Source organism: Callorhinchus milii, unplaced genomic scaffold, assembly GCF_018977255.1.
Source record: "Callorhinchus milii isolate IMCB2004 unplaced genomic scaffold, IMCB_Cmil_1.0 Scaffold4, whole genome shotgun sequence".
Lineage (NCBI taxonomy): Eukaryota > Metazoa > Chordata > Chondrichthyes > Chimaeriformes > Callorhinchidae > Callorhinchus > Callorhinchus milii.
The window spans coordinates 41,898,750-41,912,886 of NW_024704745.1; the positions used below are offsets into that span (position 1 = coordinate 41,898,750).

General features: G+C 39.5%; 1 protein-coding gene across 1 annotated transcript in view; it reads left to right on the forward strand.

Moving 5' to 3' along the window:
• Positions 1–14,137, forward strand: part of LOC103186406 (dystrophin-like) — a 775,626-nt gene that overhangs the window by 226,750 nt on the left and 534,739 nt on the right. Inside the window, 3 exon segments of the mRNA XM_042334068.1 lie at positions 3,022–3,123; positions 5,933–6,040; positions 9,837–10,016. Of these exon segments, the coding sequence (XP_042190002.1) occupies positions 3,022–3,123; positions 5,933–6,040; positions 9,837–10,016 (390 nt within the window).

Consider the following 14,137-nt stretch of genomic DNA (forward strand, 5'->3'; position numbering starts at 1 on the left):
AGAAGGAATTATTTCAGTTCTTCAGTGTTTTCAGCCCTGCAGAGAATGTTATAGCACCCGCATTGAACTCAATTGGCTCAACAGCTTTACTCTGCTGTCAGGGTAATGTCTTCAGTGTCAAAGTTTACTTTTTTCTTTACCTTGGGACGTTTATTTTGAATCTACCCCTTGCAGCGCAGGAGACTGAAAATATGCATGCTTCTTAGCCTGACTCCACATTAGTGATATTTTCACACTAATAGGGAAATGTGGGGCAAGGAAGTGTAATCAAGTACAAGAGCTGGAACATTGAATTTTGTTTGTTACCAGTGTCAAGACTGAAAGAAGCACTGACTGGAAAAAACTTCAATGTCTAAGGCCGTCTGCTTATAATAATAGTAATAATATTAATAATAATTATTATTATAATTTCATGTCAAGAGGATGTCTCGAAGCGCTTCACAGTATATACTCTTAAAGTGCAGTGACTGGAGTTGTATGCAAACTCAACAGCCAATTTGTGCACAGTAATGTCCAATAAATGGCCATACAGTGAATAACCAATTTTATTTGAAATGAATGCTTAGCTATGCTGCTGGAAACTTTTAAATGCAGCTGAATTCATGTGGGCAATCAAATATCGAATGACAATTTGCATGTCTTCTTTCGATGTGGAAGTGAAGTTGGTTTGCGATATCGTGAAGCATCTTAAGGTACGCTCATGCATGCCCAGTTACCTGTTTTTTCAAGCTTGAAACAGCAGTCCAAGGTGGAGAGACGTGATTCAGGTAATAATCCTTGCATTTTTGATATAGCGCTTTTCACGTCGGGAGGACGTCCCAAAGCGCTTCACAGAACACACTGTAAAGTGAATTGACTGTATATTTGTGGGCGAACGCGGCAGCCAATTGCGCACAGCAATGTCCCACAAACAGTCGTAGATTGAAAATGACCAATTTATTATTGTTTTGGGTTTTGGAGGAATTATTATTAGGCTCTGTGTGGAGTAAGGAAACTTGCCCAAGGTTTCGCCCTCTGCCTGGAATTGAACTCAGGTCTCTCACTTGCAAAGAGAGTGCTCTAACCACTGAGCTACAGGACTCCACTTAAAGGTAGGTAGGTATGGGATTAGAGAGAGAGAGAGAGAGAATGAAGAGAGAAAGAAAAATGCATTGATGGTGAGAGAGACTTACACACAAAGGTGCATCATTTCCTCACTGTTTTCATATTCACAATGAGGCCGGTCCTAATTACTACAACAACAACAAAATTATATTTGTATAGCCCCTTTCATGTCGGGAGGGTGTCTTAATTAGTGTGGCCATCACACTTTTTACTGTACTATTTTTATAAAGCTGGCTTCAACTGACTGAAGTAATATTACAGTTTGGGTAAAGGTAAGCCATGCAATATTACCTTCTCATTCCATATGAGCCAGTATTCAGGTCTTGGTGTATATCGATCCAGTAAAATGGAATGAAAGTTTTACATTGTTTCACTTTTATTTTCATTTAAATCAATGTGAAGTCTGTTCTTTAACTGGTGTATGACACTTAATTTGTGCGAGAAGAACTTTGCTTGTTGTTAAACCCCATTACCTCACCAAAGGAGTATCAAGTCAGAAGTAGTCAAAACATTTTGTAAGTGACTTGTTTGAGTATTTCTCAGAAAGTATTATTTTAAACTAAAAAAAATTCACTGAAAATGAAAGGGCAAAAGCTGTAAATTTTTGTTTTATGTTTCCATTTAAAGCTCATCCTCAGTCACTGTCATTTGAGTCCATAAATTCTGATGAGTATCAGGGGAGATGGAGTTTATATGAATGCATTGGTCTTCCCTTAATTAAGCTGTTACAATTGTAGGCTGCGTCAAGCCCAATAAAGTACAGATTACCGATGAAGGGAACATTAAAGTATTGCTCCAGGTTGAATTATAATGTACAGGACAACCCTATAACCCTGGTATAACAGAACTTGCTCTAATGCTGTTGTGGCCACCAACAATTTCTTGCTGGAGAATCAAAATCTCACGAAAACAATTCCTGTCAACATGAAAAAAGTCCAATTCCAAAAAATCCATACTATAAGTAAACCTGTGTTTTAATGAACCATGTTATAACAGAATTCTACTGTATTAATCATTGCTAAGAGACTAACTGGACCATAAAACTTCCATAAAGGTTCCACTCTTCACTCTTTCCTGAGTTAGCTGATCTTCGCTGGAACATTGAATAGGGTACTATTAGGGCAGTTTTAGCACCTCTGAGCTGGGCAGCAGTAAAATCAGCCTGAGTTCTTTCTTCTCATTTGTTTCTCCTTGACACATTCTTATTGTAGACTGACAAGTTAAGAATAGAAAATTGGGAGAAGTGCCCGATGACGTGAGTCAGCATTTTCAGGATAATATTGTAGGATAATATTGTTTTTGGTTTTGGAGGGATTATTAGGTGTGTGGAGTAAGGAAACTTGCCCAAGGTTTCGCCCTCTGCCAGGAATTGAACTCAGGTCTCTCACTTGCAAAGCGAGTGCTCTAACCACTAAGCTACAGGACTCCACACTCCAATTCTGAAACAAAAACAGAGAGAGCTGAGAAAACTCAGCAGGTCAGGCAGCATCTATGGAGAAAGGAAAGTGAGTCAACGTTTTGGGTATACAACCCTTCGTCAGAACGGATGGGATTATGTTAATTCACAGGTTGTTTAGGGTTTGTTTTTACAGATTAATTTTTCTTAATCCAAGTTTTGTTTTGAGCTGTAATCAACATTTTTCCGGTTTGGTGGAATGAACTTTGATAAGCAATGCAACCTTTCCCATCATTTTTACCTTTCCTTGTTTTTCATATTTGGCAGTGACTGTTCCACTTGGTAAACTACCTCCAGTGTCAATATATATATATATATTTTTTAAAAGCCCTCTGAATAGGTCACAACATTTTATTCATTGTGGAATTTCTAGGGCAGAAGAGAAAAATTGCTAGATTTATACATTATTACTGATCTTTTAAACTACAAAGCCTACAAAGCCAGATGTGTTTGTGTTGCAGATTCTTGGAGAAAGGTGGGCAGCTATCTGCAAGTGGACAGAAGATCGCTGGATCCTCCTGCAAGAGCTTCTTCTCAAGTGGCAGTTCTTCACTGAGGAGCAGGTAACTCACAGCTTCAAATGCTTCTCCCAATCAGATCTGCAGACTTCGTTCAAGACAACCATTTGGTAGTAATGTAAGAAAAATGGGGCTTGGCACTGGGCGCTATAACTTAGCATGAGCAAGGATCAGCCATGGTTCTTTGCTGGTTCAGGATCAAATTGGGTTATCTTGGTGAAAAGAGACTTTGAAAAGCAGCAATGATATTAACATTAGAAATTGAGTTCAATTCTGCTCTCACTTCCCTCACAGTTATTGAGTTTAATGCCATTTACCAAGAGCATTGTTTTAACAGTGTGAAGCCAGATGATCAACAACAACAATTTGCATTTATATAGCACCCTCAACGCAGAGTAGTGTCTCAGAGCGCTTAACAGTGATGGAGCCTGACTCCGAGCTGGGGGGAGCGGACTGTAAGCATGGTCAAAGAGGAAGGTTTTCAGGTGGCACTTGAAAAAGGGGAGAGAGGGGGCAAGGCGGAGGGATTGAGGGAGAGTGTTCCAGAATTTGGGGTGTAGTGGCTGAAAGCGCAAACCTCCGATGGTGGGGTGGAGGGTGTGATTGGCGAGCAGGAGGCTGGTGCTAGTCGAGCGGAGGTGCCGGGTTGTAGATTAGGGAGTGAGGAGGTTGGAGTGGTAGGGAGTGCCAGAGATTTGAACACAAGTGTGAGGATCTTGAGGTCGATCCGTTTGGTGATGGGGAGCCTGACCAGAACTGGTGAGATGTGGGTACCAGTTTGGTCTGAATCAGTTTGCGGGCAACAAAGTTCTGAATTAGCTGGATTTTTTGAATAGTGGAGCTGGTGAAACTGGCGAGGAGTGTGTTTGAGTAAGCCAGGGGGGAGGTGACAAATGCATGCACGAGGGTTTCGGCTGCATTTGGGGGTAAGGTACGGTCAGAGGCGGGCAATGTGGCGGAGGTGGAAGAAGGCGGTCCTGGTCAGGGACCGGATGTGGGGAAGGAAGGACAACTGGGGGTCGAACCGGATGCCTAGATTGCGCACTGTTTCGGTGAGTCTGAGGAAGAGCCCAGGGAGGTTGAGGAGTTCAGATCCGCAGGAGCAAAGACATTGACGGAAGCCAAGGAATATGGCTTCCATCTTGTCCACATTCAGCTGCACGATCAGGGATTAATTATAATTATTATTATATGCAGGATTCATTATATATTATATATCATATACTGTATATATTGTATGCAGGATTATATGCAGGATTAATAATAATTAATCTGTAAAACAAATGCAGTCTCTATGTCATAAATCTGATTTTTTACTGGACAATTTTATTAAGTGAGGTAATTTTCCTTTCTGTATGAATAACAACTATAAACTGATGTCGAAAAAAAAGTTTTTTTTAAAAAAAAGCCGAATACCGTATCTCCAATGTAAAATATTTATGATGGCAGGAGATTTACTCTGGCACTTGCTGTGTTCAGTCACCTGGGAATGGTTTTCTTCTGCTTGGCCAGTAAAGCATTTAATGCTGTTTTGAGGGTGACAGATTTGCTCTCATGAAAACATGAATCCATATTTTGCATGAGTTCCTATCCTGTCCTGCAGGCCTACCATTCTGGATGGTGGTTTGGTTGATGCACAGTCTAAGAGTGTCTGGTAATCAAACCAGTGGAGGAAGATTTACAGAAATAAATATCATGAAAGACTTGAAAGAGAATATATTTTTCTTTGTGACTGGAAGAGTCTCACTTTGAAGCACTGCTTTCAAGATGGGAATAAATGCCACTATAATCTGAGGAGGTTTGGGTACAGTGATAGTAATAGAGAGGTAGAAGTAAGACATATGGAGAAAAAAGCTGGCTAATGCAATTAAAAGATCTCTGATGATCTAATAATAAGACTGAATATTATTCGACAGGCTACTTCTTCCTGTTCCTGTGCCCTAGCCTACCTTGTGCTTGCCACTGGGTGACATCTTCTCTTGACTCTCTGACTCCCTTCACTGAGTCTTAGCTTTAAATCCCTTTCTCAGTGCTCAAATATATTTGAAGCCTGTTATCATTTGTGCTGATACTATCAATGTTCAAGAAAATCTGTTGTATCATCATTTTAAAAAAAAGCCTGTGAGACTGGTTTCCTTCCCTGTGCTATTAAAACCATCATTCACCCTGTCCCTGCTCTTGCACCCTCATGCCTGGGTGAGTACTCTTTGCACATGCATATTTGCTGATCAGAATAAGGCAAAGTTTAGAGTGACAGCAAATTCTAAGAAAGCAGAAACCCCTGTGGAGGTGGGAGTATCCTAACATTCACAGTGAGAATATTAGGTTGGTTGGTCGGTTTACTATAACTTGGGAGCTGGGCCAAGCGACTCTCCATCCTCCTGGATATCTTGGGAGAATTGTAATGTATAAGGTAGCAATGCCAAACAAGATGTAATATTTATAATGGTCAAGGAAATCTCTGTGATCCTAATTAGCCACTAAGAGGTGCACAAAAGTGGTCTCACATAATGTGGAATTTCCTCCAATATGGGCAAGGCCTCATATCCACTCAGTGCTTGCTGGCCTAACTAAAACTGGGAGCTCGATGTTGAAAGACCCATTTGTGTAATGTTTCGCGACATGGTATTGACTCCACACTTGTAGTTGCAATTACATAGTGACAAGTATTGTATCTGTTTCCAGCAGCTCAACAGATCTCCAAAGAATTACTGCCTTCATTATCTTCTTTCTTATTTGCCAGAAGGAATTGATCCACCCATTGAAGAAAGGGATCAAAAACTGAAGATTCATTGTGACCTTCTCAATGTAAAATCAGAGCCCTATTTAATAACATTCTTACCTGTTTGTTTAGTGCCTCTTTGATGCATGGCTAATGGAGAAGGAGAAATCTGTTAACAAAATTCAGACAACTGGCTTCAAGGATCAAAATGAGGTGCTGGCTAATCTGCGGAAGTTAGTGGTGAGTACAGTAGGTGTTGAGAGATTTTTCACAAGACTTTTTCACTAATGTGATCAAAGAAGATTAGCATGTAATGAATATTAATGACTCTGTTTGTTAGAACCGTATGTTATTGATTACCATTTTCATGTCCTCATCCAGTCTAGTGCATCACATTACTTTTCACATTTCTCTCCCAATAGTTTCTCAGCTGCATTTTGTCTGCAGGCTTTTGGAACATTTAATTTTCATTCAGTGCTTTTACTTCCCCATGTTGCACCCCCTGTATAACATAATCTATTCTCATTCCATGCCACCAGGAGATGGTGCCACACAACTTATTTAAATAGAGAAGGGAGTTTCCCTCAGTTTCCTGACCTCCAGATAAATAGATCATTCACGTCACTGTGAATGATCCATTGCTGTGTACAAAATAGATACCATGTTTGCCACCAAATGCAGTTATTTCACTTGACAACAATGAAGTTCTTTGAGACATTTTGATTATATCAAATGCAATTATTATTTTATTATCTTCTAATAGTTGTTTCAGCCAGCGATCCTCTAAAACTGCCAGAGACATAAATTAGAAAACCCTTTGTTACTAAATTATTTTTTAGCGGATGTTTTTGGACACCCATCAGTTCAATAATGTCACTTCTGGGTCAACTATTTATTAAGTTTAAGCCTCACATTGGTACTTAAGCTCCTGCCTTAGGCTGACATTCCAGTTCAATAATGGGGGAGTGCTGCATTATCAGAAATTCCCTTTTGCAGATGAGAATGTAAATTGAGGCCCTATCTGTCTGTTCAGGTGAAGATCCCATGACACTATTTAGATAGAGAAGGGAATTTCTCCTGATGTCTTGACCAACAAATGTCCTCCTGTTTAATTGCTCATTGCCCTCATGGCTCAAAACTTGACAATAATTGCCTGTGATATCCTCCTTGGTGGGGTGAGGGAGGAAGATAAGCAGTGTCTCCTTGGAGCTGAACTGGCTCCAAGGTGATATGCCTGGCAATGGAATGTTGAAATTGAGTCAGCCCTCTGTGGCGGTCTCGGTCAGCCAGTTCCTGAACCAGGTGGGTCTGCAGTATTCCAGGACACTGTTGACGACAACACAGCCAGCCTGGCTCATGCTAGCAGGTTAAGCATCGGGAAAGCTTGCTGGACAGTAATATCACTAGTAAGCTATGCGGTCTTAGCTGGTTGACTCCAGCAGTACCCCAACGCACACTCTGTGATCCCCAAGCTTTGACTCTTGCCAACCTGCACCTAATACTCTCAAGAATTAGGTAAGCAGGATGCGCCCCTCCAGGGAAAGTGTGCATACCATTCCAACAATCTATCTCTGGGATTTTCCTGTATAAGTGGGATGCATGGAAATCTCAGCTTGGTTTGGATATTCTTAAGCATGGTGATGGGTTTCTGCATGTGTCAGACCCAGGCTGCCCCACCCCCCACAAAATAAATTACCTGTGAAGTACAGTAGAAGCCGGTTAAGACGGAAGCATTTGGGATGGATATTTTAGTTGACTTAAGAGGTGTCCGAGTTTAGCCGAAATGCCATTCACGCCCAGCAGGGATGCTGTATAGTAATATGCAATAATGTTGTTTCATTTGAAGCCATATAACTTACCAGTTAAAGTAAAATTACTCTCACAGGATTCAGTAAAATACATTTACTTTGTTTGGCTGTAAAATACAGTTCAGTACTTTCCCGCCCAGCAAAGGAGCAGCACTTCCTCCCTCCCGTTGACATTCCTATTGGACTGGAAGGGAACCAATTAGCGATAGCGCTGAGGTGATTGACAGCCTTCAGCCACTTGAGAATCATAATAATAATCCTTGCATTTGATACAGTGCCTTATCACATCTTCGACATGTCTCAAAGCGCTTCCCAGAATGTATTGTAAAGTGAATTGACTGTGGATAAAACCGGCAGCCAATTGTGTGCAGCAGTGACCCACAAAGTTATGGATTGAGTGACCACATTTGTTGATTGATTGATTGATTGATATTTGAAGGGATTATTACCCCTGAAAAGTGATCCGTCAATTGACTAACAACCGGGTTCCTACTTACTATAGGTGAACAGAAGCATGTGGAGTAAGGAAACTTGAACCAACGTTTCGCCCTGCCTGAGAATCGAACCTAGGTCCTCTCGCTTGCAAGGCGAGTGCTCTAACCACTGAGCCACAGGACTTGTGGTTGTATAATTGGGATTGTTCTTCAGTACTAAGTGAAAGAGGCTACGTTGCATCTCTCTGGTTAATGAATTCATTCATCCAGCCATTTATAAGCACCTCCAGCTGTCCATCAATTGTGCTATTCTCTCCCTGGTTCTTCCCTGTTTCTCCACCCCCTCACTGATTGACAGCCCAACTCCAGCCGCTTGTGAATGGCTGGAGTCCGCTGACAATCAATCTTAGACTCCTGTGGATTCCACTGTACCTTGAGAACTGCAAAAATGTGATTGCTTTCTTAAAGAGGCATTGTGTTGTCCATTTAGTTAACCCATTCATCCTTTGCCACACCTAGCTTTGCCCCCCACCACCATCCCACTGACCTTGTACTTTTTTCTCCCTGTTTGTCTGCATTGCTTTAACTCTGCATCTATCAATGCACTCTGAACAGTCAGTCACGTTGTGCACATTATGCTTCCACGCAAGAGTTTCAGGAAATGATTAAATATTTTGTCTCTTCCATGATTTTTAAAAATTAAATTTATACTGATTTGGCGCTTTAGAATTTGCATACGTTGCAGAAAGGCTGAGCCTGTCTTTGGCTACAGGAATTGCCTCTGGTATTTTTCAATTGACCAAGGTCATGCATTTTGTAAATCCTGCCAGATCTTCAAAGGAATGTTCCAGGAAGCATCAAATTGTGAGAGGGCACATGTAAATCATTAAATCTAATATATGATTAAAGCAGTGACCTACCAGACAAAATCATTATGTAGGCTAATTCTGAGCATGTTCCCTGAAACGATCTGTAGTGATATCTTACACATTCACCAAACAATATTTGAACGCAACTGCTAGCAGGAATCTGCAGTTTAACAGACCTTTTTGGCTTCTATTACAACTTCATATCAGATAGGTATTCTTTATTCATAAGGGGTATTAAGGGAAACTCAGAGATTTACTAATACAGAATGTGATTGAGAACAACGGGAAACCTATCAGAATTGATTTGGTCCACATTTTTCCAACAATGTTCTACTCTACACACAAACTTTTGCGACTCAGAGATTTACTAATACAGAATGTGATTGAGAACAACGGGAAACCTGTCAGAATTGATTTGGTCCACATTTTTCCAACAATGTTCTACTCTACACACAAACTTTTGCGAGCTGTTTTATATCTGAGACAGGAGTCCCATCAATTGTACAAAGAACAAAAAATGAAAAATGCTGGAAATCTGAAATAAAACACATTGGCTTCTGACAGAGAATATAGATTAATGTGTTTTTTAGATAGGACTGGATGTGGTAACTGAAACTGCAGCTTATTTTTCCTCCTTCAGAAGCTGCTTAGCTGGATGCGATTTCCATTTTTTTGTTTTTAATCGAGAAACTGCAAACTGGATTAAGTTGAGCTTGAACAAAACTGTTTTTTGCAGATCTGTTCATACCCTTTGCTCTAAGGATACCACTGAAAGAAAATATGACTTACCTCCTATTCATATGCAACAAATTTTTCATGAAAGTTTAATTATTGCTTGATTTCCTGGAGGCACGGAGTATATTATGAGTGGTGTGATTGGTATCTCTGATGGTCCTGCTTCATTACATCTCTGCTGCTTCAACAGATTCTGAAAGGAGACTTGGAGATGAAACGACAAGTCATGGACAGGCTGTGTTCGCTCAGCCAAGATCTGCTGACAGCATTGCAAAATAAGATTGTAGCTCAGAAATTACAGGCGAGGCTTGAGGAATTTGCCCAGCGCTGGGATAATCTTGTACAGAGACTCGAGAACAACTCCAAGATGGTAGGTTGTCAACAGTCTGTACCATTCCGTCCTGCTGGGCCTTAACTATGATAACTACTGATGATGATGATGATCACATCATTGATAATCACCTACAAAAACAGACAGTCACTACATTCTACAGTAAATTCTATGAAGCACTTTGAGACATATGGCGCTGTAATAGTTTTATAAGGATTATTTATTATTATTACTGTTGTTGAAGCCAGTTGAGAAAACCAGACATACATATGACTCTTAAGAAAAATTATCCTAAGAGTAGCTCAGTTGAATTAAATGGATTTGATTACACCTGGGTATAATTTCTTACTCATGATTAGTCTTGTGTTTTGAATGAAGGATACAAACAGCAAATTAATTATTCCCCTCACAGAACGACGCATGAGGGAGCTCAATGGAACTCATGTGGCAATGAGAAACCTTGACCTTATATTGCTGCTGGGAATTCTGTTTGATTTTAATTTGCAACTTGCTTTAGTTGTCGGTAACAGCAACAAAGCTTTCCATTTGAAATTTGCTATCTATGAACCTGCTATGAAGAGTTAATCCATGAGCAAGAACAAACATTGAAAGAAAACAGCTGTTATTTAACAGTAATTGGCTGCTGATCACCACTTAATATTGCTTCATAGGTATTTGTGGGACATTATTCATCCATTGTGTGGACCTTCTTTGCTATCATTGCCCTCCATGGCACCCGTTTCCAGTCAGAACAAAAAACATGAAATAAACTCCATTAACTCCACTTAATATTTACAAGAAATCCCGATCAATGATAGTCCCTTCATCTTAGACTGTGTGAGTTCAAGTCCTGACGTGGGATAGTCCCACATCAGGACTTGAACTCACATAGTCTAAGATGAAACTCCAATGCAATCTTGGAGGGGGGGAGGGGAGTTGCATTTTCAACGGTGCCATCGTTCGCATGAGATGTTAATCCCAGGTCCCTTCTACCTGTTCAGGTGGATGTTAAAGATCCCATGGCACTATTCGAAAAGAGAAGGGAGTTTCTCTCTGTGCCCTGGCCAGCAATTCCCCCAAATAAAAAAAAGATCATTTGTTTCATGGCTGTTTGTAGGACTTTGCAGTGTACAATTGAACTGACACATTTGCCTACAAATACACTACACCAAATGCCAGGTTATTATTTACTATTATAAAATTATCTTGAATTTCACACAATGGTTGGTAGTCAATCATCTGAGCTTTGCTTTTTAGATTTGAGTTGAGATTGCAGCTTCAGATTCCCTTACATCATTAGTGTATAATAATCTGCTGTTATTACGAAAGAGGAGTAAAATTGCCACAATGAGGTTACACACCATTTTGTAACAAGTTTAATTGAAAGATGTGATTTCCCAGTTCAATGCTCTCTGTCCTCAATTGCAACCTGCTCCTTCTGGAACCATTGTCCCCGTAGAGACCAAGATACAGAATCAATTGAGGTGTTTAAAGAGGGAGGTATAGTAGGAAGTAAAGAACATAAGAATTTGCTGGACGAAAGAAGATATCCATCTAAAATGGTCCATCTTGTCCGTCTTCCCCATCTGGGCAGTCGCGTGACATGTCATGTCCCAAAGTAAACATTGTGAAGGAGTACAGGGACAAGGTGGGGAAAAAAGATTAAGAAAGATAAAGAGATGGAAAGAACTAATAAAATGGTGAAGCAGGCTCAATAGGCTGAATAGCTTACTACATATAATAATAATAATAATAATAATAGTCCTTGCATTTCACGTCGGAAGGACGTCCCAAAGCGCTTCACAGAACAAACTGTAAAGTGAATTGACTGTATATTTGTGGGCGAACGCGGCAGCCAATTGCACACAGCAATGTCCCACAAACAGTCGTAGATTGAAAATGACTAATTTTATTATTGTTTTTTTTGGTTTTTGGAGGGATTATTATTGGAGGAACATACTCCTGTCCTATAAATGCAACATAGGAAATGGGGCATCAATAGTGAGTCAGTACTGATGCCTCCTTGAAGGTCTGCATTGTGAACAGGGACAGGCTTGCCTGTGAATAGTTTTCTGTCACCCAATATCTGGGCTCACCACAAGAACACTGCTGGCAGTGAATCTATTATTTGTCTCACACATCTAGTCTCTTTGTGCAGTACACAGGTTTTTGCTTAATAGCATGATTGGCATTTATATGGGAATTACTTTCAAGGTAAGACACAAATGAATGCAACTTACAATGCAAAACAAAAAAACACTTGGAAAGAGCAGTTTTAATCAACTGAATTCTCAGTTTTTGCCAACTGGTCATAATTGCATATGCAGACAGTGGTAAAATTATCAATTTATTTTGATAAATGACCATCCTTTGCTCATAATTCTCCAAAGAAATAAATCACCTGCAACCCATTTGGCAAATATAACATGTTTTAATGAATTACAGAAGGTGGTGACATCACACCTCTGTTGGAGGGAAGTGGTTTTGATGTCCTTCTCCGACTGCTCTTGAAGGATAAGGGGGCACAGCTTTCAATTTGACAGCTTTTTTGTGATTCATAAAGTTCACTAATCGATAAATTATTTAAAAAAATACAGGATGAGATTCATTGTAAACCTTGTGCAATAAAACACTGAACATTTACCACCATTATACTTTTAATCATGTTTTATGATTGACATTGCACCTTTTTGGAAAGCTGAATATATGTCATTTTTGAAAGTCACAGATATACGGCCCCTGAAGCAATGATGTACAGTTATTACTACTTTATTTAACTACTTTTTTTTACACAGAGGAAATAAAAAAAGTTGCAAAGCACATGGCATTCTTAATGTTCCATTCATAACTTTAGGTGCTACATTAGTAGATGTCACAAAAAATTCAATCACATTTATCAGATAGTTCCTGTCAAATAGCAGATAGGTGGATCAGGTTTACACTGAATATGAAATGTAGTAAGTAGATAAAGTTTAATACAACTTTTGTTCCTGTTTATTAATTTTGGCTCAGATATTAGACTAGTGCGCTTGTCTCTGGGCCCGGAATTAAGCTCCTAATCCAAGCTAAGCTGCAGAGTTTTGGAAGAGGATGAATTGTTGGAGATTGGCATCTTTCAAATGATTTGTCTCATCTGCCTGTTCTGGTGGTTCAGTTAAAGGTTGTTAAAGATCCTATGGCAGTATTTCAAAGAACTGGAAGCTCTTCAAATAACAACCAATATTACCCTCTTCATTAAATCTGGTCAGTGCTGTTTGTGGGACATTTCCCGGTGCATATCAAATGCCGTATTTGCCTATAAAACCATAATTATTACCCTTCAAATTATTGAGTTAACTCCTTTGAGATATTTTGAATGATACTGATGCTTTGGTATTATACTATTAATAAAAAAAAGCCCCAGGGACATGGTGAAAGCAACAAGCATGAATAAGGCCTTTTAGGCCATTAACTATAGGACTGAGAGTATTCTCACTATAATAAAAGTATTTACGAGGAGGCCATGACTCCAGCAATTAAAATTTATGAAGAGATTAAACAAAATAAAAATGTGAAAATTCTTTGCTCTCTCCCTCCCCTCTTTCAGGGTACATCTCAAAACGTACTTCTTTGACAGCATTTTCAGTCATCATTCCCCTCCCCACCCTCAGCTTTCACTCTCGGCTACAGTGCCCAGAATTGTCAAGCACTTTGGGACAACCTTTTGAAGTGAAAGGTGCAATAAGTGTAAATTGTATTGTAAATTCTATTGTGAAAGATGCATTATGCGATTAAGAAACTACAAAACAAAGATGAATTAAAGTAGAATTTAAGAATTGTTAACTTGTAAACTACCAGCAGCAAATTCAAGGTACAGGAGGGAGATGGATGGGAAGGGTTCCAAGTAACAGAAGGCATCAGAAAGGTGCAGGATTTATTCTGGGATGAAATGGCATTGCTGGAATATAAATTCAGTGTATAGACTGGAATTTTAATCAGTCTAGTCTGGAATTACACCTGCCTTGTTAGCTGTAATTTGGAAATGGTTTGTCCACTTTTCTTGTTAAGAACTGTGGAGTACATCCAAAATGAGACTGAATTTATGATTTTTTTAAACATTAAAACTGAATTTAATGATTTTCCAAAATTCTGCACAATTTTAAGTTGAGCCTTAAGAATGA